The sequence below is a fragment of the Vigna unguiculata genome, chromosome 3, assembly GCF_004118075.2.
Source record: "Vigna unguiculata cultivar IT97K-499-35 chromosome 3, ASM411807v1, whole genome shotgun sequence".
NCBI lineage: Eukaryota > Viridiplantae > Streptophyta > Magnoliopsida > Fabales > Fabaceae > Vigna > Vigna unguiculata.
Genome location: NC_040281.1, coordinates 60,258,559 through 60,285,089, shown reverse-complemented (window position 1 = coordinate 60,285,089; position 26,531 = coordinate 60,258,559). Strand labels below are relative to the sequence as shown.

Sequence of the window (26,531 nt, the reverse complement as noted above, 5' to 3'; positions counted from 1 at the left end):
ATTAAATTTGGTTTCAATTTGAAGAGATACAAAATTGCTCTATTTAAAAAAAATTAAGACTAAATTGAACAAAAATAACGAGACCAAATTGAATATAAAACATTGACTCTGACACATGGCACACGTTGTTGGGAGTTGACAAGTACACATTTAAAAGAAACACACAAAATAACACATGATCATGGCGGTTCATTACCATTTATTTAAACTGCGTTAGTAAAAAAAAAAAGGATAAAATTGAATAAAATTAACGAATATTGAGAAAAAAAATATTATAACAAAATTTATAAAACTGAACTAAAATAGGGATAAATATATAATTTTGATGAAGCATTTTATTAAGTATCACATGATTGACTTTGATACAATTATAAGGCTTTTCTAATTAATTGATATTGTACATAAAATTAAATTTTTAATGTGATAGCTGTTGTGTATATTATAAAGAGATTGTTTAATTTTCTAGTATTATACACCGGTGAAACAATTAAACAGTAAAAAGAATATTTAAAATAGTTACAAGAAAGTGATCCTGACTAGGAATAGAATGACAATAGGAGTTTAATACATGGAACCTGAAGTGACGAATTTTATTGGGAAGAAACGAAGAACTTAGAAGTCATTATTATGATTGTCCCAGTGTTTCCTCGGTGGTGTCGAGGAACGAAATGAAAGAATGAAGGTTGTTTGAAGCAGTGGTTTGGTCTGCGAAATTGGTTTGCGTCCAGTTCTTGAGAAGTTCTTGGGAGCACAGTGGATGATAAGGTTGGTCCGAAGAAGGAGAGAATAAGAGGTCGTTGTTGCAGATATCGGTGAAATCGGAGTCGAGAAGATCAGAAAAACAGATATCTCCGACGTTGAAATCTGTGGTAGTGAGTTCCAGGTGGTGAGTCATAACAGCATCGGCGACAAGGTTTTGTTGTTGGTGGGAGTTGTCGGGGAGTTGCAGCATTGATGGGTGAGGGAAAAAGAGCTTAGTGCACTTGGTGGCTTTTGTACGGACTAGGTGGGAATCTAGTTTAGGATTGGGGATCTGTGTGCGACAAGAGGTTGAGGTTTTGTGGCCATCTTTCACCTTTTTACCTAAATTGGTGTTCCAATAATTCTTGATTTCATTGTCTGTTCGTCCTGGAAGCCTCCCTGCTATTAAAGACCATCTACACACAAAATCACACACCCTTCTCTTCTATTAAAATCTTTAATTTTGAATAATTTAAATTTATTAAGATAAGTAGGAAATGGAGACCTGTTTCCCAGGAGCTTGTGGAGTCTGATAATGAGTTCTTCTTCATCAGAGGTAATATTGCCTCGCTTAATATCAGGTCTGAGATAATTGAGCCATCGAAGTCTGCAACTTTTCCCACACCTTTTCAAACCTGCGTGCATATGTTTAAAAACAAAATTATAGGATTGTTTTGTAAGTAAGTATAAGGTAAAGAAGGAAATACCTGCTGTTTTGGGAAGGTTTCTCCATCTTCCTTCACCATGGAGTGTAATGTATTCTCTCAGGATTTTGTCTTCATCAGCTGTCCAAGCACCTCTATTCAAACCCTCCTTTGAACAACAAGGGCTTCTCCCCATTTTTCTCTCTCTTTTTCTTTCTGCTTCTCTGCTTCTCTGCTAGCTACTTTGCAAGTCTTTAGGAGTGTCCATACTTATATACCAATTATTTTATTATTATTATTATTATTATTATTATTAATCTTCATCTGAGTCTCGCAACTGAGTAAGAAAGTAAGTGACAGAAGATTACACACGTCATTCATGTCGCATATCTTCATTTCATCTCATTTCTCCTCACACAACACCAATCTTAGATTTTTCGACCACATTCATTGCGTTTCTTTAACACATCCACACATCTGCTACTCTTTTCAGAAACTCATCCATATATATATTGTGTGTGTTCTTTTTTTTTTTTTTTAAATGTGTTACATTTATTTCACTTATTTAGTAATTAGGAAGTAATGTGTAAAGATAAATTGTGAAAGAGAATTAGTAATATACATTATAAAGTAAAGACATGAATTATTTTGGAACAAATTACAAAACTACTAAAATTGCAAATCGTTTGGGAGGAATTGTATCATGTATTATTGATTTTAGTTGAGCATGTTAATTATATTATATTGTTCTTGAGTGTCTTCTTTATGCTTTTGAGTGAATATTGTCTATTAGCCTTATTTAGTTAAAGTTGTAGATTTCGAAGTAACTTTGCTTTTTGGCCACAAAAAATAAAACTATCAGTCTTATTACTATTGCTAATGTTAACATGACATTTATCGGACTAATTATTAATTTCAAACGGGATAACTTATTCTCTCATAAAATAATATTTCACCAAAGAAAAAAGTGTACTCTCTTAGACGATAATCATTATTGAAAATGGGATAATTATGAATTGCAATTATTTAATTAAATAGTTGGTTAATTATAACTAGTAAATTATTATGTGTCATACATGTAGCCTAAAAAAATCTACATAAATGATATGAGAGAAGATTAATTCTTATCACTCTCATTCTTATAATGATTAGGTCGTTTTGCTTTCCAGCTGAAAAAATAGTTGGAAAATTCAAATGTTAGTTTAGAATTGAAAGTTGAAAGTTAAAAGTTATTTAATATAAATTATCTGTTGTAGTATATGTATATGGCTTATATATAAATTTAAAATAACCAAACTAAATATACTTATATGATATTTTAGTATAAAACTTAATTTTATTTATTTGATAAAATACATTTGAAATTTGCTTATTTTAATTGTTCATTTACAAATTAATTATTTTTATTGCATAAAAAAAAATCATAGAATTAATGATGCAATATTAAGCAGTATAATAATGGAAATAGGGAATGTAATACTTCACAAACAAGAGATATTAGGGTTTATTATTTTTATTTTCAGATATATAGTGTTCATAGACCTTCAGTTTAAACAAGCACGTGTTCTTTTGACTAACATGCACGTGAGTTTGACTTAATTCCTTCATTTTTCATGCATCATACAATCTATCTTCCTTGCATTACTCTGATTGATTTTCTCAAGAAATCTGCACTTTTTTTCTCTGCTTTTGATTAACTTTGTAGCCGAGATTCTTTCAACTCACAAAAATGGAGCATGTATCCAACTAATTAATCTCTGTATGATTAATATAAGAGGAAAATTTTATTGAAAGTAGTGTGTTGTTATGATGAGTTTTGTTACCTAAAATTAGCTCTCTCAAACTGACTTTCTTACGAACCTCTTCGTGTTGGAAAGTTTGTTGTAGCAGTCAGCTCCAAGAATTTGTCAGACCAATATTTTTTATATGTTAATCAAAATTTATCGTTAATAATGATTTTTATATAATTATCGTAAAACTTAACCAACTTATGATGTAAAGTGTTCCAGAATGAGATGAAACTATAAATGTGTTCTTTACTATTTACGTTTAAATTTAATTTTGGTTTGGTCTTTGATCAAATTTTAATTTTAATTTTCGTCTCTACAATTTATTTGCATTAATAAAATGATGAATGAAGTTATCAATTAAGTGGTATAAGTGTGTTTTTTATTTTGGTCCTAAAACATTCTTACATTTTGTTTTTGTCCTCAATAATTTGTTTTCATTTTGACCATCTATAAATTTTTTATTTATGTTTTCACCCGTTGTTTACTGGCATTTTTTAAGCGATGATTTGTCTATCATTTGATTAAGTCAATAATTAAGTGGAATTAACATATGTATTTTTAAACTTTTTTAAAGGAAAAAATAATCATTTGTCTCAAATAAATTTGGTTTCGTTTCATTTAAAGTTTGTGTCCAGTGCTTCTTTAAACATTCAATATTTAATATTCAAAGTGTGAATCCTATAATGAAGCTTAATAAGTACGTAGACTTTTTATGTGTGATACTTAATGTTGTTTGAATTTTAGCGTCAAATTAGGATTACTGAAAGAAAATCACATTTATTATTATTATTTTCTTAAACAAAATAACTTTAAAAGAACTACATGTTTTAGTTTTAGTAAAAGAAATGAAAAATAAAAATAAATAAATATATATATATATATATAGCTAACTGGTTACTTGTGTCAGTTATATGTAGTTGATAATATGTGCAACAGACAAGTTGTAACTTAAAAATTGTCAACGACATGTACCAAAATAATAAAAAGAATTACAAAGGATAATTAAAACTGAGAAAAAAAAAGTAAGGATAACAATAAAATATGAAAATTCATTAAAAAGATTTTAATCAATTTCTATTATCAACTATTTCTATTATTACAATTGTGAATGCTATGGTTCTCCCGTTACAGAAGGAGTTGGAACAAAAATGACAAATTGGCATATAATAATACTAGGAACTAAGAAGTAAAATGAAAATTTGTATGCGATTTTTTTGTGGTATCTTTCGTTAGATGTTAACAATGAACTAACATAGATTAATATATTCATCCACTATTTTTATGTATTTATTGTTCAATCTCAGAAAAAATGAGATTAATTCTAATGTAACGTATTATATTAAATTTTCTTAAAAAGTATAAAGACTACATTAAATAAAAAATTGTTAAAAATATAAGAATAAAAAATGCTACTAAACCATAAAAACTAAGATACATGAGATAACATACCTATAAAGATTAAAAACAAAAAATAGCATTTTCATACTTATCAAGACTAAAAGTAAAAGGCAAAATATTGAAGGAATTGAGATAAAAAGTAATATTTAAAAAAAAATTAATCATTTTCATATAACGAATATTTAACTATAAGAGTTTGACACTGACAACCAACAATTTAACCAAAAAAACTGTATAGATAGACTAAGGACTTTATGATGTAATAAAGAATAAAAATTACAAAAGACTTGTAAGTATAATTAGAGTTAAAGTTAATTGACAAGAGTTTTCGATAATAATAACAATAAGTGTTATTATAATTGAATAAAATGAACAAAATTAATTTAATATTAAAAATACTGAATTTTTGAAATGAATGATTGAATTAGCACAAATATGTTACCTGTGTAGCAACTATAATTAATTTGGACAAAATTTAAGAAAGAAAGTCTCGTACGTTAGACGTAATTTTTTAACTTATAACATCAGAATCTCTTAAAAAGGAGTAATAATTGCTAAATACAAATACTTACAAACCCATGATACTATCTTCGATTTTTAACTTCAAATCATATTCCAGGATATTATTCCTGTTGTTTCTTCCTTAAATATTAATGCATATGCAATATCTTACTCCTGCTTAAATTTAATGTTGACCACTTCCCTTCATTTTTCAATGAAAACTATATCATTCATACAAAGCACGCATCTAGAAATGATCTTTTTCATATCACCAGCAAGCACATCCAAGATTAGATAAAAACAATTAAAGAATGAAGACCGAACATTAATATAAACTTGTCACTGCAGTGAAACGTTTTGCCTCCTGTCCGTGAATTCACTCATTAGTAATTACCCCATTATATATGTCTTGTATTGTTTTGAGTCTCCTATTGCATATAATAAGAAGAATAATATGGCACTTAAGCCATGAGACTCTCACTTAACCAATTAACCTTATGAATTACACTCTTCTCTTATGTCTAAGTCATGATAATTGGTACTTTCGTTGAGAATAAAGCTAAAGAAAATGTTACTAAAAGGTTGGATCAAGGTGTAACACACTGATGGGTAAGTGAAACCGTTAATGTAAGGGGGAAAGACTACAGTAGAGCTAGTGCTACTAGAGTGAAGGTTCAGTGAACATTGGTTCTTAGAGGAGATGACAGTGTTATAAATCTCATGTGGAAGGGAATAAAAAGTTTAATGTAGTAGTTAAGTCATGAGACTCTCCTACTTAGTGAACTATTTCGAATGCTAAGTCTTAACCTGAACTGCCCAAAAATAAGCCATGTAAACAACTTGGAAGTGAATATTTTTCCTTTCCGAAGTTTTTCATAGCACTTCAATCAGCATTATAGGATACGTGTTCTTCTACAAATAGTGATGGGTAAGTTTTTCATATGCATGTATCTTTCTTTACTTTAATACCTGCCCACCAAATCAACCCCTAAAGAAAAAAATTAAATAACTTATGATCCATACCTTCCTCTCAAATCCTAATTGATTCCCCCACCTTTGCTATCTTGTTTCTTAATTCTGTTCAATTACCTCTTCTCGTAATTTCATACTGATTTGAATATCTCTGCTGTTCTTATATGCAGGAGGACCCCTCCTCCATTCATTTAACAGTTTCTTGTATCTCAAGATCGCACTAAATGAAGTGGTAAGCGAAAATAATACCTTGTTCTACACATTTGTAAACCTTAACATGAACATCATCAGAAACAACAACTTTACCGTATCCACTTTCTTTAAAGGTTAGACATCTATATATAATGGGTGATGAGTGAGTATATACTACCAGGTTCGCATTTGATAACCCTTAAGGTTAGAGAACGGCAAGCAATTTTTGCTTCCCAAATATGCACTAAATCTTTCCATAGAGAACAGAGGTTGACAGGGGTCAAGCTAAACTAAAGTATGATACTAAATTATCATAAAGGCTCCCCAAGGAGACATGATCGGGCCTCTAGTAGGAGGCAAGGGAAGAGGGAGAAAAAAAAAAAACAAGCGAAATTGAATTTAGGTTCAATCTATTAGTCACTAAAGAACAAGTAGGTAAAAATTAGGGTCTAAACTCAAAAACAATGTAACCAATTCAGTGAATCAACATTCATTATTCAGGCAAATAAACATAACTGACAGTTACATTGCAGAGCAAAGCAATAACCTCTCATCAAAGGCTCGCACTCTGAGCAGGAGGAGGTGGCGGAACCACGTAATCAACAACGACCACACTGTCGATCTGATCCCTAACCTTGTCCTTCTGGTAATTCACCAACTCCTGATTCGAATCCACGGCGTCCAACTCGCTCGGTCCCGCGAAAACAGCGAGCGAAGCAATCGAGAAACCCTTGGCTCTCCCCGGCGAAAAATTCCCCCCAACACTAAACTCACTAATCTGCTTGAAATTCTCGGGAATTCCTCTAACCACACCCAAAACGTCGTCCTTAGCCGCATCCTCCTTCAATTTCAAGAAGCTGACACGAAGCGCCGAGCCCGGCGGCGGAACGAGGTTGCTGAGGCCATCGGCGACCCAATCGACAGCCATGATGTCTTCGATGACGGGGAGGACGTTTTCCTTGACGACGGCGACGTGGCTGGGGTGCGCGGAGTAGGCTTGGAGATCCTCCTTGGACTTGTAGCGGGTATGGAGCATGTGAGTGAAGGTTAAAGAAGAGGATCGGTTACGGAGGAGCGGGCCCACGCTGAGGTGGAGGACGGTGTCCAGCGACAGAAGAGAACCGAGTCCGTTCATCATTTCACTCACCTTTGACGCCTCCGTTTCCTCCTTCACCTTGAAAAGGACAATGTGCTCCACCGTCTTTGCTGACGTCATCTTGATGGAAGATCGGAAGGGGCGCGCTTGAACCTTACGGAGCTGTCTGGAGGCCGCGAACGTCAGAGAAAACGGATGTGACAACGGCGTTCTCAAACGCAGCATCGTAAGCACATATGGTGTTCCTTGTCAGTGCCTTACCTTCAATCATATCGCTGTCGCTGACGCTGACGCTCGGGGCTTAGCATTTTCCTTTTTTTTTTCTACTAAATTAATTTGCTCCATGTAAGGCCCGTTTAATGTGTATGGTGGGCCAATGGCCCAAGTGAGCTCGGGCATTGCTTTCGCACCCCCAAATATTAGGGGCACTTCTCCCTACACATCCAAGAAGAATCTTTTCGGTACCCCCAAAACCAATCTTATTTCCATATTTGCTTATGGTAAAAAATAAGAGTTACTGTGTTTTTTGACCGCACACCCCAAAAACGCCTGACGCTCTGCATCCCCAAAACAAACCTCAATAAAGCAAGAATCTAATTCACTGCACCCCATCAGGAATCTTTGACCTAACTGCTGGTCCGCGTGAAGTCTTTTCTCCCTCATTCTCCTCTTCTCCCACACAGCCTCCACACACTCTTCCTCCGTCTTCTCCCACGTTTGCTCTTGTCCCACACATTCTCGCACACAGCCTCCACACAGTTCTTCTCTGGAGCGTCCACACAGTGTTCATCTGCGACCTCCCTTTTCTGGTTTTCTCCTGCGCAACTCCACAAACCCATCTTCTCCATTTGGCCAGTTAAGTAATGTTTTTAAATTTGTAATTCATTTTAGAAATGGTTGTCTGTGTATTTTAATTGATTTTAGCAATAGATTACAAGATCCGTTTCATCAAAATTGAGAAACGGTCTTCGTTTTAAGAGTGCACTGAAACAGCTTTACAAAATAGTTTCAAACATGTTCATTTTTTTTGTCCGAATCGGAATGTGAGATCCATTTTCCAGAATGTTGAAACGGAATACACATTCCGTTTCTTTTTTTTTTAATTTTACTGAAACAGTTTGTGGAATCCGTGTCAGAGGTGTATGAAACGGAATACACATTTCGTTTCTTTTTTTTTTTGAATTGTACTAAAACGGATTGTGGAATCCGTGTCGGAGGACGATGAAACGGAATACACATTCCGTTTCCTTTTTTTTTTTACAGAAACGGATTATGGAATCCGTGTAGGAGGATGCTGAAACGAATTTTAGTATCCGTTTTGGGTTTTTTTGTTGGTTTTTCGTGTACGCAAAAAAATCAAAATTTATGGGAAACGGAATACAGATTCCGTTTCGTAAAATTGTGAAACGGATTCTGTAATCCGTTTCAAAAGAAATTGCAATTTTTTTTTGAAACGGATTACAGAATCCGTTTCACAATTTTACGAAACGGAATTCGTAATCCGTTTCCCATACATTTTGACTTTTTTCGCAAAACGGCTTACGCAATTTGTTTGGTAAAGGTTTGAAACGCATGCCAGAATTCGTTTCATAAAAGATTTCGTGTTATAGTTTCTGAAACGGAAAACAAATTCCGTTTCACATCACAAAAAAAAAAAAAAAAAACTTAAGCTAGTATTAAGGCTAACCTGGACAGACGGGAACTACCACACTTGGAGAGAAGATAAGAGGATGTAGTTACTCACAATATCACCTTCCTTCAAAGAACCAACAATCACAGAACCTTCAACCACAATAACCACAACTACAACGCAAATTGAGACACCGAGAGAATAAACATCATTCCTTTAAAAAAAATAATGAAAGTGATACAAACCGGAAGTGGGACCACCACCCACCAAAGACAATGAAAGAATGAAGGACAGAAAAATTAAAGCTCTCAGGGACCACAGAGAATGAAACTAAGCAAAATTTTAAATGAAAGCAGAGTGGGATGGAGAAGAAACGGGAGAAGAAGAAATAGTAATAGTAACGTTTTGGGGGTGCAGGGATGTTGACGACGCAGTAAATGAAATTTACTGCGTCCGTACCCACTTTCACTCATATGTTAAATAAGGATATAATGGTACCCACCTTCACCCATATATTAAATAAGGATATAATGGTAAATTTTGGGGGTATAGAAATAGTGTTGGAGGTGCAGGGAGAAGGCCTCCAAACATTATTAAGATATCCACTTTTTCCTAAACCCGTTTTTGCATAACAAGTCAAGTACTATCAATTCTGGTACAGGCATTGAACAAAAAACCATTTTATTTATCCAGGGACTCCTTTAGAGATTTTATTTACCGCTGCATTTACGAACAAACTCGTATGGTAATAATAGCAATGAAATAAATTTTTTCTAAAATAATTTTAAATTTTTTTTTCTTATAACTAACTCTTTTATTTTTATTTTTAATATAATAAGCAGTTTGCTTTTCTAAAATCTTATTTTTCATGTTATCGGAAAAATTAATCATTTTCAAATTTTGTCACAATATTAAATTCCTTTACAATAAATTACTAATACTACGATTTAATCCAGTAATCATAAACGAATCTTTAAGTATATTCTCAACATCATTAGTAATTAGTTTTCAAGTTCCAAAAGTCCACATTATTACGAGTTGTCATTCAAATTAAGCTAAATTATTTGAAAAGTTTGTAACTTTGTTAATCAAGTCATGAAATATTTTCATCAAGTCTCTTGCTAGAGTTTGATAGAAGTGCAAAGATTCGAATAAAATCTTCAAATAATTTAAAAATTCATTCCCTTATTCAATTATGTACTAAATTCTGAAGATGTTTTAGTATTCTTAATATTTAATGAGATGACCTAAATAATAAATACCATGGATCACGGTCACTCAAAGATATATATTTTATGTATTAGAAAATATAAAAGAAAGACAAATTACCATTAAATAAATAATTATATTATATTATATTATATAATCTTTACAAAATATGGAGTTTCCGTCATGTGAAAAACACATTAAAAAAGAAAACAAGACAAAATGAATGAACATCCCAAATATTGGATAAAGAAAGTTGAGCCCCGCAGGTAACCACACAGGTAAAAAAATCACTGGAAGTAAAATATGTCAGACGCAAATCAGTTTAAAGCTACCGATGGGTTTAAGATACATTACCAACGTAATTCAACAGTTAACAGTAATAGCATCCAATGATTAACAGATGCAGAAGATAGAGGTAGTAGTTATCGTGAGACGCAGAAGTTCAAGTCCAAACCAACGTTTATTTAGAGACCATTTGTTATGCAACGTAATTGATTTTAACAAACAAATTGATAAATGGTCTTTCCTGGAGTGTCTAATTAATAGCTAAATGCAAATGTAGAAACTCCAACTACCACACATTCTCAAACATAGCCGTGTTCCCACTTTCTAATCAAAGTTCTTACCAGTTAAAATAGCTTGACTAGTACACTTTGCCATCAAATAAATAACGATAAAGATATCAGAAAGTGAATGGTAACCAAGTTGGATTTGCAAACCAAAATAAATAACATAACAAAACAGTTACTGCAATGCTTGATAATATACTAAGGGATTAACATATCCTCCATTACAACTCGTGAATCTCAAAATTGAAACCATTGTCATCCAAAATTCAAAATAACTTAGTAGAAGAAACCTAGGACCTTACCACCAACATTCTTTCTCCTAGCCTCTTCATGATCCATGATGCCAGCAGAGGTAGTCAATACAATATACCCAAACTGCATAATTAGTAAAATCCAATAAGTATAGGAACCTTTGTGTGGTTAATCTGATGATAGAGAAACTCAACAGAAATTATTTGATCTTAAACTTAACAAAAAAAAACATGTAGAACCTTAAGCAATCTAACTCAACCATTCAACAAAAATTTCACATCATACAAGTAATTTTATCTCCATAATGAAGAAATATTGACCCTTTTACAACTGATCTTAACGAAACGATAAACCAATAAATTACAGAAATAAACTCTTAATCCATGGCACTATCCAGAAGCTCATATAGACATGAAATGAACACAACACAAAAAAAAAAAACGGTATGAAACAAAAAGAAAACACTTTAACTTACCTGTCTTGAGGGGAGAAGCCTAGCAGTCCAAGGTTCGATATCTTTGACACCCACATCAAAGCGAGGGCTAATAACCCCACATTTGTTCAGTCTACCGTTCAATTCAACCACGATTTTACCAGCCCTGTGGTCATCAACGTACTCGAACTCTCCAATGTAACCTACACGATAAATCATCACCGAACACAACAACAATTCAGGACACAGACTAAATGATGCAACGAAAAATAAAAGGTTTGATTACTGAGAGATACCGTGCTTCTGCATCACAAAAAGAAATTTGATAATGACTTTGGAGGATGGCCTAATCATGACTTGGCGCTTCCCCCTTTTCTCAGCATTGTACATGCTCTTGAGAGCATCATTCAACACACTAACCCTCACCATAGTCGCTCACTGAAAGACAAATCTCAATTACAATCAATGAATGAAACCACGCAATTCAACAGGATCACTTTCAAGAAGCAAAAGCATAAGTTGAATCTTACCAAGGAAAAGGAAGAGAAGCCTCAGGAACCTGCGTCAGTGCCTTTTTCCTTCGAGAGAGACGAACAACAGAACAAAGATGCGAACACACAAATAAGAAGACTAGGGTTTAGAAGATTCAGAGCCTCATGGGCCTTCTTTTATTGTAATTGGGCCTTTGTAATTAAATGATTATTTTTAACACGCAAAATGTAATGTGTAATTCTGATTCTATCAAATTTGATTTGCAAATTTTGTTCTTTAATATTTAAAGTTAAATACTTCATTTCTTTAACTTTAAATATGTCATATATAATTATTAAATAAACACAATATATACATATATAATAGAATGTAAGGACAATTTAATCAATAGGTTAATTTTTAACAGTTGAATAATGTATTAACAATGGATAAAAACTACTTAATTTAAAAAATTAAAATATCGAATTTCTAATTAAAATTTATAAAAACCAAAGGTATATATTTGTAAAACTATAGATAAAAAAGTATATTTAAGAAAGAACTTTTTAAAAACCATCATTTTTTAATATTATTTTGTTTTATTTAATAAAGTAGTTCAACATTTAAAATAAAATAAAAAAATCTTAAGATATTAAGATAATAAATAACATTTTAAATTAAAATAATTAGATTAATTTTAAAGATTCTAATTCAACTAAGAATTATATTCATTGCTTTATATAAATAAGATAATTAACTTTATGAAGTTCACACTTTTAATATATTATGAAAAATATTTTTTATGTTTTAAATATTTTCTTACTTTTTATAAATACTCTATTTTTTATTATAATTTTAATATAATTTACTTTTATGTTCCAAAGAGATGTGAGACTATTGTATTATAACATAGATATATATAACATTGAATGATTACTTTTTTAATATATAACAATGATTTTATGTTCAGAGGCAAAAATAATTAAATTATTAAATGTATTTTATAACTTTAATAATATTGAATATATCAAATAAAATTATATATATATATATATATATATATATATATATATATATATATTACAAAAGAACAATTTTAAAATTTAATATCGTAATAATATGGTCTGTAATTAATTATTTTCATTCAAATCTCAGATTATATTTTAAGGTTTAACGTAATCAAATTAAGAAACAGATAAATGTTATTTTGTTAAAGTTTGATTTGTCAAACTATCATTTTTATAAAAAATTACAAAATTTTATTATTTTGTTTTTATAAAAAAGTAAAAAATTATTCTATTTTATAATTTTATCAACTTTATAAAAAATTAGTTGAAGGTATATTTTTTTTTCAGGCAATATCAAATAAAGGCCTAATTAATTAGACTGATAATTTAGTGTGACTTTTAAATGATAAGACGAGCCTTGAAGTGTAAGGGAAGACAAAGAAAAGCTCTCAGTTAATGGATAAATATTTTTCTCTTGATTATCCAATTCTTCAATATTCATACACACAAACAATGTTCTGTACCACCAAACCATCAAAATATACCAAGTTTTGCAGTCCATTATTATTGTTATAGATATAGCACACTGCAGGACGCCACCATAAAAGATCACATAAACAAACTAATAAAGATGGTGGTGACTCAGTTCTCACTATGGCACCACATAATAAAGCACCATCACCCTCTCAAGATGTTTCGCGATCTTATCATTCTTCTCATACAACCCTATTTCTTCATTGGAATCTGCTTCCTCTAGTTCGCTTAATCCAGGAAAAACTTCAAGGGAAGCTATGGAGAATCCATTGGCTCTGCCTGCAGAAAAATTCTCCCCGCAACTCACCTCAATGGCCTCTTTCAATTCGCGCTGAATTTCCCTTATAGCCCCCAGGATCTCCTCTTTAACGCCATCTCCACCATCCTGTTTCAACTTCAAGAACGTCACTCGCAAGGCGGAGCCCGCCGGCAGAACAGCGCCTCCGGGAACCTCCGGAACCCAATCGAGGGCCATGGTGTTCTCCACCAAGGGCGAGTTGGCCTCGATCACCGCCAAGTGGGTGGGGTGCGTCGCGTAGGCATGAAGATCGTGCTTGGACTTGAAACGCGCGTGGTAAAAGAGGGTGAAATCGAAGGAGGTGGTGGTTCGGATGCGCAACAACGGTCCCACTGTGGGTTGCAGAAGGTGTTCCAGGGAGGCTAGTGAACGGATTCTCTTCAGCATGGTATCTGTCTCCGACGGCGCCACGCCGTCTTTGACCTTGAACAGCACCACATGCTCCACCATACACATCCTTCTCTTCCTCTTAGATAATCTCACCAAGTACTCCCTTTGGAATTCTGCATACAATTATCTCTTTTATTTCTTTCATCATAAAAAACTAAATAAAAAATAGTATAAATGAGACCTTATCTTACCTAGGTAAGGTGAGAAAAGTGTACCTAGACAACCATGCCAACTACAATAAAAAATAGTATGTGCCCTTTGCTCCTGAAATTCAATCCACACACTTCAATGCACCTTTTCCACACACCCTTTCTGATTCATTAAAGTTCCCATCTTTTCATTCCCGATCATTTTATTACAATTCCCATGCATTAAAGCTACTTTAGCAACACCGGATACAAAGGAATTATAATTAAAATAAAAATAAATGAAGAGGAACAAAATAGATAATAGAAATAATAATTTTATTTTATTAAAAAAAAGCAAAAATAATAACAAATTTTCTTGAAAAGAGGAAAAGAAAACTATAAGGAATATTTTAAAAGAAGTATTTTTTTTCTTAATTTTTATCTCAATCACTGGAACAGTACAAAACAGAAAGATTTTTTGTGTCCTGCTTATGAACATGAATGAGTTCCATCAGTTCCTTTTATAACAAACTTATGTTTGAGTTCCTTTGTTAACCCTCATATTTTTAGGTCCCTGTACAAGGTTCTTGTTTATGAACATGAATGATATTATGAGGTAATGATTTAAGCCAAGTATCATTCTCTCACAAGTTTTTGTTTCTGTTAAGGATTGAGAAATATCTTCGAAGAAACAAGAGATACCGCACACAACAAAATAAAGAAATTAGTGAAAGAGCGATAAATTAAAGGGCAATTGACTCAATCTGAAACATATAAGGAGAGTAAGATGCAAAGTGCAGTCCTTAAAAAACAAAAATACATTGTCCAGGATGACATTTTAGGCCTTTTAAGCAATGAAGAACCCGTAGAACAGAATTCCAGTATGCTTCTTTGAGATATTGCAAAAAACTGTGCTAAAATGTGAGTAACATAAAGTTTTCACCAATTAATGGTGAGATAAATGAAGCCACTAACTAGTTGTCCATAACAATCTTTCTACAGTTTAGAAAAGAAAAGACAATAAACAAGGGACTAAGATGTAAGAGATTTTTTTTGTATGTTTGATATCTGTACTTACTTTAAGTTTGTTTTGACATAGGTGGAATGATGGAGCAGGCTATATCATTATTGTTTGGAATTTAAATCTTCTAATTCGTTCATTGTAGCTTAGCCTTGCAAGTGAATTTATGAAAGCATGATATACAAATTTAAAGTAGGGACATGTCTTTGTTTCTGTCTCTGCTTGCATTATTTCCAATGGCACCAAAATGAAGGTTATGCACGGATTGCTTCTCCTCTCACCATCTCTTTTTAGTTTGAAGGTAAACAATTTATGAACTCAGTTCTGTGTTTCTTCCATTATTGCGGCGGGAGTAAAAGATTAGTGCCAGCATAGGTATTGAAATTTGATGTAGAAAGCTCCATCTTTTATAAAAATTTTGTTATTAACGTGGTACAACAGCCTAATTCTTAATAGGTTTGTGCTTCATAATAATAATAATATGTATTTAGCTTGTTAGCAAGAACTGGAATTTAAATCTAATTCAATTCCACAAAACTAATTTTTAATCAGGTGAGATTCGCGTCTACTTATATATTAGTGTAAAATGACCTTATTTTTTGTTGACTTAAGATCTCCAACTCACACCAACATATATACATGTTCAGCATAGTACATAGTACTAAATATTAATAGGTGGTCCTGAAAACAATTCGATGTGTGGTAGAATATCCAACAAATAATAAATTCTTCGATAAGAACAAAAAAGCAAATCTTAGTAGGATGGACTTTAACTTATAGCTTTGATACCATGTTAAAGATTAATTTACAGATTTTGGTCAGTTTTTTCTAAACAAAATAGGGGGTTGACAAAATAATTACAAAAGTTACCAGGAATAATAGCGATTTTTGTGGAAAAGTGAATTTGCCATGATGCATAGCAACTTTTATGATTTGATAAAAAGGAAATCGTCAGGACTCCTACCAACTTGTGTTGAAACTGTTTCCTTTCATGGTGACTTTCGTTTGTTAATTTTTTTTTAAAATTAGTTTGTAGCTTTTTTTTGTTATATTATTATTTCATTTATTTTTTCTACTGTGGAGGTATTTTAGTTTCCAAATCCAAATTGTGTGTGATTAAATTATATGTATGTTTAATTTTTTAAATTGAAAAATGAGCATAAATATTAGAGCATTGATTATAAAAAAAAATAGTAAAGTATATGAAAATTAATAATATAAATAATTTATCACATTAAAGTTGGAATATAATTATGGAATAAATTTATATCGTAGAAACGAAGGATATCACAGTAGCAATTGTCTCTAACATTAGTAATTTTGTCTATTTTTAGTCTTTCAATCCACTTGTACTTTTTGGTATATTATGAAATAAATATCTTGTTAATTCTAGTTTTATGAAAAATTTCAAAAAATTTTATTTTTAGACAATTCAACTTTAATTCATTTTGATACATATTAATTACTATGTTACCTTAGTTCCACGTCTTTACATGCAAAAGAAATTAACTCAAATAAAATAGTAATAAAAAAGTTAAATATGTTTTTGGTCCTTTATCTTTCGGTTAATTTTGGAATTAGTCTATTTTGAAACTTTGGACCAATTTAGTTATTCATCTTTCGAAATATATGAATTTAGTTCTTTTAATCAAATTTTGTTAGGTTTATTTGATGTTTCGTATGCATTTCATGATTGTATTTGAGTTGTTTATACGGTTTGACACATTTTTTCTTTAATATTAAGTCAAATATTAAATGAAATGCGCTTGAAATGTCAAATAAACTTAACAAAATTTGATTAAAATGATTAAATTCACGTATTTCAAAAGATTGAGGACTAAATTAATTTAAAGTATAAAAATTGACTAATTTCAAAATTTACTAAAAATTAACGGATAAAAACATATTTAATCCTAAAAAAATAATCAAAACTGAAGTCACTAAGACTGAGACCTACACCAACTTCATCTCAATGTTGCTAGGATTCATGGATGGCGACTTCGTTTGAATTTAGGAAAGAGAGATCGTAAGCACTCCTAGCGACTCTTCTTATTTCCTAATTCGCGCATAAACCATTTTGAAACAGCGACTTCATTTGTAAAATGGTCAGGAATGAGTCCGACATGATGATAATTTTTATATACCTGATCAAATAATCTCATTTTATAATTTACTGTTTTAAAGGTACTCTGAACTGAAAAAAAAAAAAAAACATGTTAAAAGTTGAATTTAATACCTAAGTCAATCCCAGAAAATGTTGGTTCATATTACAATGGCATTGATGATCAGAAAGAAAGAAGCATAGGTATATTAAATACTAAGCCAATGCAGATGAAAGTGCCGTTCTGAGAACCCAGGTTCTCTTTCTTAGCAATTAAAGATTGACGTCACACTTATACTTCATTTAAAGTATTTATAATTTATCATACATGAAAAAGAGCAAAAGGGGATTGCTGTTAGAACCAAGCAAAGTGCAGTCAGATGAGTTTTGTTTTGCTTTTGTAGTTATTGTTGCACGTATTTAAAAAGTAGGTGCGTAATAAGATTTTCTTTTATGGCTGTCCCTTTTATTCATTTCGTATTTCTTAGCATTGAAGATGGCAAATGCAGGAGCAGGTGGTGTCTTTGTTTGTAGCTTTGAAAATTTGTTAATGACCGTGTTTGCAGTTTGAATTTTAATAGTGTATTTCTTTACAGGTGATGGCTGAGTTAGTAATTTGAAGAATTGGTAACTGATACCAAGGTTCAATGTTATTCTCTCAAATGCTTCAAAACCAGTATATATAAAGTTTCTTATTGCTATTGAAAAGAGAATTTGGTTATTCAAGATGGAAAGAGTAATAGGAAGTTCAGTTGATAACTTAAATAATTAGTTGTTCAGTTGTTAATGAATGTTAAGGAAAAATTATGTGCAATAATAAATGCGGAACTTGGGATCAATTAGAACAACTAATGTTATTTGGGTAGTTTAAACCAATTACTTTAGTTTATGTATTATTACTTTTTTATTTTAATTATCAAGTAAGTGTTAGAAAAGAGAGAAAATATAAATAGATAGTTCAATTATAAATATGGAGTGATAAATTTTCGATATAATTTCAAATATTTCGATAACGTTGTGAATGGGAAAAGTGATTAATCTCATGTGAATTGAGGCAATTTAAGTTATCACTTTCGTTCGTTGATTTACTTTATTAGTTATTGTTCTATTATTGATAATTTATTTTACTGCAATTTACATTTCTATAAAACCTTCGTTTTCATTCTCTTATCCATCTATATCATTTATCATTTTATCTTTTTTATTCATTCATCGTCTCACTTTTTAATAACAAAAAATATCAAAATATGATTCTTGAAAAGAAATACATTGTTGATTGAAATCAATACCCGTATTAAAAGAGAAATTATTAATATAAATATACGTGTGAATTTGATTCATAATATAATTGAGTTGTTAGTCAAATTCATTTTAATAGTAGATGTCATAACACTCAATTACTTGAAATCAGATTAAAAAATATATAAGTTTATTAGTCAAATATAAACAAATTCGCGTTAAATAGATTGGATTCATTGATCGATGTCGAACCATAAACCTAGAAACAATTATATTCTTAGAAGAAAAATACGAAAAAGTTTGACATTAATAAACTATAAAAGATCATTTGTATAAAAAAATGACAGAGACTATATACATAATTTTCGATTCCTTTCGAATTTCTTACGCTGGTACTTATTAAACATTTATAATGTTATCTATGTATTTTAAAATAAGTTTATTATTGTACTTTTTTAATTATATGAAAATTATATTTACATAAATTCAAATGTTTGTTGCCTCTTGTTGAAAGATCCATGTCATTTTGCTCGGGAAACGAATTGCATAGCATAACACTCCTCCTTTATAAACTTCAATCCAAAAAGGAAATCCCAAAAATTGATTAATTTGACTAATTGAAAACGACAACCCAATAAGGAATTATCAAATTAAAAAAAAAAAAAAAAACTTTTCTTCTTAGAAAATTACAAAGGAGACCAGAAAGATAGAAAATGGAAAAATGACAAAGCACAAACAATGTCAAAAGTAAAAGGTTGCATCTCTTATTCGCACGGCCATTACTTAAACAACACTTACCATTATCGATAAGATTTTGTGTATTAGATTTAACCTTAAATCAGACATCGACAAATGACGAAGTTTCCGGTTAAGTCACCCCAATAAGTGAATGTGTTATTCAAATCCTGCAACCGCTGCTTGTATATTTGTTTCTCCGGAGTAATAAAGACGCTGCTACTACTAATATTGAAAAGAAGAAATAGAAAAAACTGAAACGTGTTCTTTTAAAAGCAACTCCAAGTTGTTTTATTTTACAAGAAAATAGTTAACACAACAAATCAATCCACAAATACGCAAATATAACTCTATTTTTTTGTTGAAAAATTGGAGAGGTTTATAGCAATTGAGATTTTATCATTTGTGTACAACGTAAAAAACGTTGTGTTTACGAAGTTTCAACAGCGTTTTTTCTTGTTCTTGAAGACACCAATAATATATACATGGGTCTCCAATGGTGAGGCCAAAAGTAGCGTGTCCGGTTCCTCTTATGAGCTTTGGACACCACACTTCTTAGTGGGACCCACGCTTTTCACATTATTAATCTCACCATTTCCACGTGTCCTTCTCCGATTCGCCCCAAACAGTTACCTCAGATTTCCTTGTACCTGTTTTTTTCTTAATACACCAAACAAAACATTATAAATATCCAACACAACAACATCCTATTGAGAATCACGTTGGTGTTGACTCCAGTACCCCCGTTTGGATTTCCACTATCCTTCCTCATCCACTTCTTCTTCTTCTCGTACAATTATATACGGTACCTGTCCAAATCCAATTATTATCAAACACAACGTTTTTTTATGGGAATTATTACAGACAACTTAATCATAAAATATCTTACTAAACCTATTTCTCCATCTCTCATATTTTTACAAGTGTACCAATAATTCAAACATTACCTTAAATTAAATCATATCAAACGGAACAAACATTTTTCCATATATCATTATCAGATTGTTGCTTTCAGTATTTATACTTATTAATGGTAAAGAACTTTCCAGAGGTCGGGAAACGATTTATAACTCAGGAATGCGATGCCGTTTAGTATATATCAACAGTTATTTATATTATTTATAATAAAAATAAAATATGTATTTCATATATATTTTGAATAATTTAAATTGTAAATTATACTGTATGAAGTGATATCTTTATTAATGTATAAACTACTCTGATTCTCGAATGAAAAAATGGTATGCGTTTTTTCTTTATTAAAATGAAAGATGGAAATGTTAAAATGTTCAAAAATAACTGTATTTAGGAATTTTTAAATAATTTATTTTATGTTGTATTTTAGTGCAATGTGAATCTGCCAGCCTATCAATAATTTTGTTTTTATTTTTAATTAAAGTCCATTTTAATAATGTGGCATACCGTTTATGATAAAATTGTATATTTTGATAATTTTCAAATTTTATTAATAATATAATTTATCAAATATAGTTCCTTTCTATCTCCTTTAATATTTTTCCCACCAATTAGTTGTTAATAAAAAAAGTAGATAGATTTTATAATAATTTGTTCAAGAAGTAGGTGACTTCAAGTAATGAAAAAAAAAATTATGTCATAGATTTAACATCCTTTTTTTGTTTTTAAAATTATACTATAATTGTTTCTTAAGGTTTCTTAGCATCTAACTAGTTTTCAACATAAAATTCATGTCACTTACATTTATGTCAAAGGATTAATTAAATTGATTAATTAAAATTATTTATTTAAGAAAGCAAATTCTTTCTAATAATAGAGATAATGTCAATTTAAAGTATACAAGTAAATGTAAATCTCATTTTATAAATTGGTTTTATAAGACTAAGTTATACTTAAAATATACTTTTTAACATAATATCAAAGTCATGAGTTAGAATTTATTTTAACAAAATTTGTTATTCTCACTTTATAAATTGAGTTTGTAAGATTGTTATATTTAAAATTCATTATTTAAGATATCATAAATCTTAGTTTCTTAAAATTTAAATGTCATAACGTACTAATAAATGAATATTTATTAATATATATATATATATATATATATATATATATATATATATATATATATATATATATCACCTCATATCGATTTTTGATAAATAGATATAAATAATATATTTCCTTTAGAAAATATTTCTTCATAATAACAACAATTGTTCCTCTTAATTGATCTTATTCTTATAAAATTTATTTAAATAGTTATAATTTGATCCGATTTAAGATATGGTTCATTTTTCAATGGAATTATACATACATTTTTTCATATAAATTGACGAAGACTTATTATATATATAAATAGTTGAATCAGACCTATAAAATAATGTATTGAAATAAATCCTCTGAATGATTTGATTATTAAACATTTCATCCACAATATTAGGATTGGAAGTACTTAATTTTAATGATTGAAACGAGATTTCTGAAAAATTTTAAAACAGTTCCAAAGAAGATATTTCAAGTTTTAATTATTTTTAGAAAGGAATAATCCTGTATGAGATGCATAACAATATTATAAGTAACAATAATATTAGAAAAGATGTTTAAGACAGATATACGTTATTTAAGTTATAAAAAATTATATGTATATATAACGTTATCTTTGTTTAATTCCTCCTACACCTTTAATTAAATTGATCAAACTAGAAACTTTTTGATAATGTTCGTAGAGAAAACTAAATTGACCACACTCTTATAAGTTTTTTTTATTTTTTATTTTACATTAAATAAAAATAAGACAAATTCATATTTTACTAAATCTGTTTTATAAAAATAAACGAAACATAAATTGTTGATAAATTTGTATTTTCTTCACGTGAGATTGCATAAAGAATGTAAATGATGAAATTGTTGAAAACATTGAATTATTTGGGTATTCTCCAGGTGGGATCGCGCTGGAATCAGTATTTGTATACGATCCATGACAACCCAAACATAAAGTAGTAATGTCTCATCATACAATTAAACATTTTTACATTTCTTTATTTGATTCATGCCACAAATCTCAAACATTTAGGGATTCACAACATATTAGACAAAATTTATTTTTCTTTTCCATTTTCAAACCTTATGGTTGGAGATGTAAAAAATACCTTGTTAAACCTAAAACACAATACAACGCTTCAATGTTATGGCTAAATCATTCAAAATAGGATGTGAAAATTAAACTTTTAAATCTATTTAACCTGCATTTTCACTCACAATTAAAAAAATTAAATTGTTAAAACTCATTTTCACAATTCTTTTTTTCAAAATTCTATTGGAAACTTTGAGTTAAACAATCTTAAAGATTAAGATAATCAAACCATTTATGTTATTTGCCAAGTATTTTTCTTTAAACCATATATGGTAATTCACCTCAACAAGCTATTTACAGTTTACCTTTATTCAGAAGAAGTAAATAAGGGAGCACCAATAATGTTTAGTTGAAAAAGAAAGAGAAAGTTGAATTTTAAAAGAGCAAATTTTGAAAAAAAAAAACTTTCCAATTCAATTTTTCCATTTTCTTCCTTTCTTCTCTTATTATTATTATTATTATTTGAAGCACTCATTTAAAAATTATAAATCAGAATTTAAAGATTACTAAATAAACCAATAGATAAATATATTAAAAACCAAAGATTGATATAAAACCATAAAGTACATGTAAACAATATTTTTTTTATATTTTCAATTCTTTAATATTTTTAATAAAAGGGAAGGGTGCTTCTCTCTCTCTCTCTCTCTCTCTCTATATATATATATATATATATATATATATATATATATATATATATATATATTAATTTGATCTATTTAATTTTAACAAAGGGCAAAAGTGAAAAGTAGGCTAATCTCATCTGACCAATATATCTTATTTTTTTTATATTTCTTAATTTTTGTCTAGTAAAATTTGTTAACTTTAAATTAATCTTTAATATATTTGTCATCATTAATAGAATTTTTAATCTCTATATTTACAACAATAGTTTAATATTTTTATTATAAATTCTACTAATATCCTGAAATTTTTTACATGTTTATTGTCTAATTTAAAAGGAAATAACGTTAATATCAATGTAACAAAAAAAAGTATACTAAATTTAAAAGAAAAATATAAAGATCACACTAAGTTAAAAATTAATAAAAAATATAAAAAATATTATTAAATGTTACTTAATTTAATTTTATACATTTTTTTTATCCTGTAGCAGCAGAATCAGAGTAAATGGTAGTTACATTCACTTAATATAAAAATTGGGCCGACAGAAATTTTGGAACTCCTGTGATCGCCCATCATAATTCGTTTGATTCTGAATATTAAGGAAAGAATCGGTACATGCTTTGCTGGCAAAAGTAGGGTCCTCTCATCATACAAATCTTTACATCATCAACCAGCCACGTGTCGTCAAACAAAAAAAATCCCACCACTCTTATGAAATTATGAAAAGTAAATTAAATATATTTGAAATATTTTGTGCTGTTAACATTAATTAACTTGTTGATTAAGAAAAACTGAATAAAGTTTTGTAAGTGAAAAAACTAGAAGGGAGAGAAAGAAGTTTTCAGTGCTAAGCATAATTAGCAAATAATTTAATAAAGTCGGTTAAATTTGAGACAGTGATATGAGAAGCCTAGTTGAGTCAGATTTAACAGATAAGAAGCTAAATGAGTATTTTAAAAGATAAAAATATATTTGATGAAATTAAAAAATAAAATAAAATGAATAGTGTTTGTAATATATAAAATGAAAATGAGAAAACAGGTGGATATTGATTATAGAATAGTGCTAAATATTAAGACACAAAGGGGTCCGAGCGTGACTGTCAAATCTACATATTCTCTGTTTTCTCTCTCTTTCTTTCTCTCTCTCTCTCTCTTTCTGAATTCAGAGGACAGCCCCTTTGCTCCGCAGATTCGATTCAATCGCCGATCTTTATTACTCACTGCTCCTCGGGAATCCCTCGTCTCTCCTTTCAATCTCTGTCTCTTCTCCCTCAATATAATGCTTCAGACTTTCAAGGTACCATTTTTCATTCATGTCAATTATTATAATATCATTTATTCATATTAGTATAAACAAACTTTTTCAATCTTTTTATTTTTTTATTTATTTTTACCTTTACATTAATTTCTCAAAACAAATCAATTAACAACGCGCCATAGTTTCATAAAATGTGAATTTTGTTCTCTTCTCTTTGTTTTTCTCCCACAACAACTGTTTCATGAGGAGTTTCTTGATCTCAGTTTCACCCACTCATTGGTTTTATCAGCTCCTTTTCTTTTCCTTCGCCTCCTTCACTAAAACATTCGCACGAGATCTCAGCAATTACAATTTGTTGGTTCCACAAACTCAAATGGTTTTTTTTTTTTGTTATTGTCTGACCAATTTCTGTTTATATCGAGAAAACTTTTCCAAGTTCCTTTGGAATATTTTAATTCTTTGTAGTTAAGTTAATTTGGATTTTGCTGAGTTTTATTGAGTGTTAATGCTCATCTGAGATTATTAAATGGGAGTTTTGTTTTTCTTAAACGTGTATATTTGAGTTTAAAGTTTAACATTTGGACGGTTACTTACTTCTGCTATTTTTGTTTTTCGTAATTTTGCTTGAAAAGGGTTAATGATACTGTCTCTGCTGTAGTACTTCGTAATATCATCTCTTCTGCATCATTGACTGTTTTTTTTTTGGGTGGGGGTGGCTTTTAGATTCTTCTTCGGAACTCTGTGCTTTAGGTAGGTATTTTCTGAGTACATTAAAAAAAGGTCCTTTTATGGAAATGGGATCTGCTTTTTCCCGTCTCATCATTTTTAAAAAATTACCCCATCAATATAAATAATAAATAATAATAGTAATAATAGCAACAGTAGAAATATTAATAATAAATATAATAATTATTATTGTTATTGAAGTTTATAATCTGATTCCTCTGGAAAAGAAACTCATGGTGGTCATGATTTCTACTACAGAGCTTGTCTTATCTGCCCAATGCCTTAAACAATTCCAAAACTGCTTATGTTTTGTCTCTCTGTTTTGGTTAGTGCAGGCAGGTACACATAGAAGGATATGATTATGGATAAATTAAAAAAATATGTTGAAACGCTTTCTGTATTTCACATATTTTGTTCTTTCTTCTCATCATCTTCTTTTCGCCCATGATGCAGGGCTGGTTCTGACTCGATCAAGCTTTTGACTCCAACAAAAAAAATATAAAAAAAAAAACATGGAAGGAGACACATTCTCTGGTCTCGGCAACGGTACACAGATTGATAACAAGATCTTGCAAACGTTTAAGAAAAGCTTTGTTCAAGTCCAGGACATCTTGGATCAGAACCGGGTACTCATCAATGAGATAAACCAGAATCACGAGTCCAAGGTCCCTGACAATCTCAGCAGAAACGTTGGCCTTATTAGGGAGCTTAACAACAACATCAGAAGAGTGGTTGACCTTTATGCGGATCTTTCGAGCTCCTTTACCAAATCCATGGAGGTTTCTTCCGAAGGGGATTCCAGTGGTGCTGTAAAATCTGACGGCAAAGCTGGCCACAAACGACACAGGCCTCTTTAGGGAACTTTTTTGTTTTTCTTCTTTTTCTTTTAATTTCTTTTCTTTTTTTGCTTGGTGGAGATGCACGATATAACAATTGTGTTGAGGGGTAGATCAAGATTAGGTTCTGTAGCCGAAGCCCTCTTGTATTACAGAACTTTCTCTAGCTCATCGCTTACTGCTTACATTTCAAATAAAAACAAATGATTTTCCGGAATTTCTGAGTTCTATCATAACCTTGTGACTGTGGATCTAATAGGAATGTAACATGTTTGTGTGCCTATTTAATCATGCTGCTGTCTTTCAAAAGGTGAATAAGAACAACCCCTTTTGTTTCCTATTCAACGTGATTGCTTTTTCCCTTTGGATTTGAACATGTGATGGATTATAATGAGATGGACCTTTCTTGTTTATATGCTTTTTTCCATGCCATGATGAGGTTTTGCAAGAGATAAGGGCTTTTAGCTTTGATAAACTTTTTTTCTTGAGTTTCTTTCTGCTTGTCAAAAGGGGCTAAGGGCCAAAGGGTCTTGATAGTTTTTTGTCCGTCATTCTTTTTCACATCTCTTATCTAGTTTTGATGGAAACTCGTCATAGACTACCTTTATTCTCTTTATATCTC

General features: G+C 30.4%; 5 protein-coding genes across 8 annotated transcripts; 1 reads left to right on the top strand and 4 right to left on the bottom strand.

Annotated features, from left to right (window-relative positions):
• Positions 1–396: 396 nt before the first annotated feature.
• Positions 397–1,804, bottom strand: LOC114179332 (transcription factor MYB8-like). Its single transcript, XM_028065645.1, has 3 exons — positions 1,449–1,804; positions 1,247–1,376; positions 397–1,157 (listed from the first exon to the last, which is right to left on the bottom strand). The coding sequence occupies exons 1-3, from the start codon at positions 1,579–1,581 to the stop codon at positions 626–628; spliced, it is 795 nt and encodes a 264-aa protein (XP_027921446.1). The 5' UTR covers positions 1,582–1,804; the 3' UTR covers positions 397–625.
• Positions 1,805–6,631: 4,827 nt separating this feature from the next.
• On the bottom strand, positions 6,632–7,641 carry LOC114175954 (stress-response A/B barrel domain-containing protein UP3-like). Its single transcript, XM_028060810.1, has one exon. The coding sequence runs from the start codon at positions 7,557–7,559 to the stop codon at positions 6,792–6,794; it is 768 nt and encodes a 255-aa protein (XP_027916611.1). The 5' UTR covers positions 7,560–7,641; the 3' UTR covers positions 6,632–6,791.
• Positions 7,642–10,839: 3,198 nt separating this feature from the next.
• Positions 10,840–12,084, bottom strand: LOC114176586 (40S ribosomal protein S15a-like). The gene is made up of 4 exons (XM_028061668.1): positions 11,958–12,084; positions 11,724–11,865; positions 11,470–11,630; positions 10,840–11,117 (listed from the first exon to the last, which is right to left on the bottom strand). Exons 2-4 carry the CDS (start codon positions 11,854–11,856, stop codon positions 11,019–11,021), a joined length of 393 nt encoding a protein of 130 aa, XP_027917469.1. The 5' UTR covers positions 11,857–11,865; positions 11,958–12,084; the 3' UTR covers positions 10,840–11,018.
• Positions 12,085–13,445: 1,361 nt separating this feature from the next.
• On the bottom strand, positions 13,446–14,357 carry LOC114176738 (stress-response A/B barrel domain-containing protein UP3-like). Its single transcript, XM_028061872.1, has 2 exons — positions 14,343–14,357; positions 13,446–14,240 (listed from the first exon to the last, which is right to left on the bottom strand). The coding sequence occupies exon 2, from the start codon at positions 14,191–14,193 to the stop codon at positions 13,558–13,560; it is 636 nt and encodes a 211-aa protein (XP_027917673.1). The 5' UTR covers positions 14,194–14,240; positions 14,343–14,357; the 3' UTR covers positions 13,446–13,557.
• A 9,801-nt stretch (positions 14,358–24,158) lies between these two features.
• On the top strand, positions 24,159–26,249 carry LOC114176192 (protein ELF4-LIKE 4-like). 4 transcript variants are annotated; one of them, XM_028061144.1, is made up of 2 exons: positions 24,159–24,386; positions 25,527–26,249. In XM_028061144.1, exon 2 carries the CDS (start codon positions 25,586–25,588, stop codon positions 25,928–25,930), a length of 345 nt encoding a protein of 114 aa, XP_027916945.1. In that variant the 5' UTR covers positions 24,159–24,386; positions 25,527–25,585; the 3' UTR covers positions 25,931–26,249. The 4 variants fall into 4 exon arrangements, with proteins under 4 accessions (XP_027916945.1, XP_027916948.1, XP_027916947.1 ...); XM_028061147.1 differs by lacking the exon at positions 24,159–24,386 and adding an exon at positions 24,469–24,701; XM_028061146.1 differs by lacking the exon at positions 24,159–24,386 and adding an exon at positions 25,267–25,408.
• The last annotated feature ends 282 nt before the right edge of the window (positions 26,250–26,531 follow it).

What these genes read in the sequence shown, in the direction of transcription:
- LOC114176586 (XM_028061668.1), bottom strand. Translation starts at nt 11,856, where the DNA reads ATGGTGAGGGTTAGTGTGTTGAATGATGCTCTCAAGAGCATGTACAAT. An exon ending in TTTTGTGATGCAGAAGCACG is followed by an intron (nt 11,631 to 11,723) that starts GTATCTCTCAGT and finishes TTTATCGTGTAG; the next exon opens with GTTACATTGGAGAGTTCGAG. An exon ending in GGCTTCTCCCCTCAAGACAG is followed by an intron (nt 11,118 to 11,469) that starts GTAAGTTAAAGT and finishes CTAATTATGCAG; the next exon opens with TTTGGGTATATTGTATTGAC.
- LOC114176738 (XM_028061872.1), bottom strand. Translation starts at nt 14,193, where the DNA reads ATGTGTATGGTGGAGCATGTGGTGCTGTTCAAGGTCAAAGACGGCGTG.
- LOC114176192 (XM_028061144.1), top strand. Translation starts at nt 25,586, where the DNA reads ATGGAAGGAGACACATTCTCTGGTCTCGGCAACGGTACACAGATTGAT.
- LOC114179332 (XM_028065645.1), bottom strand. Translation starts at nt 1,581, where the DNA reads ATGGGGAGAAGCCCTTGTTGTTCAAAGGAGGGTTTGAATAGAGGTGCT. An exon ending in AAACCTTCCCAAAACAGCAG is followed by an intron (nt 1,377 to 1,448) that starts GTATTTCCTTCT and finishes ATATGCACGCAG; the next exon opens with GTTTGAAAAGGTGTGGGAAA. An exon ending in CACAAGCTCCTGGGAAACAG is followed by an intron (nt 1,158 to 1,246) that starts GTCTCCATTTCC and finishes TTTTGTGTGTAG; the next exon opens with ATGGTCTTTAATAGCAGGGA.
- LOC114175954 (XM_028060810.1), bottom strand. Translation starts at nt 7,559, where the DNA reads ATGCTGCGTTTGAGAACGCCGTTGTCACATCCGTTTTCTCTGACGTTC.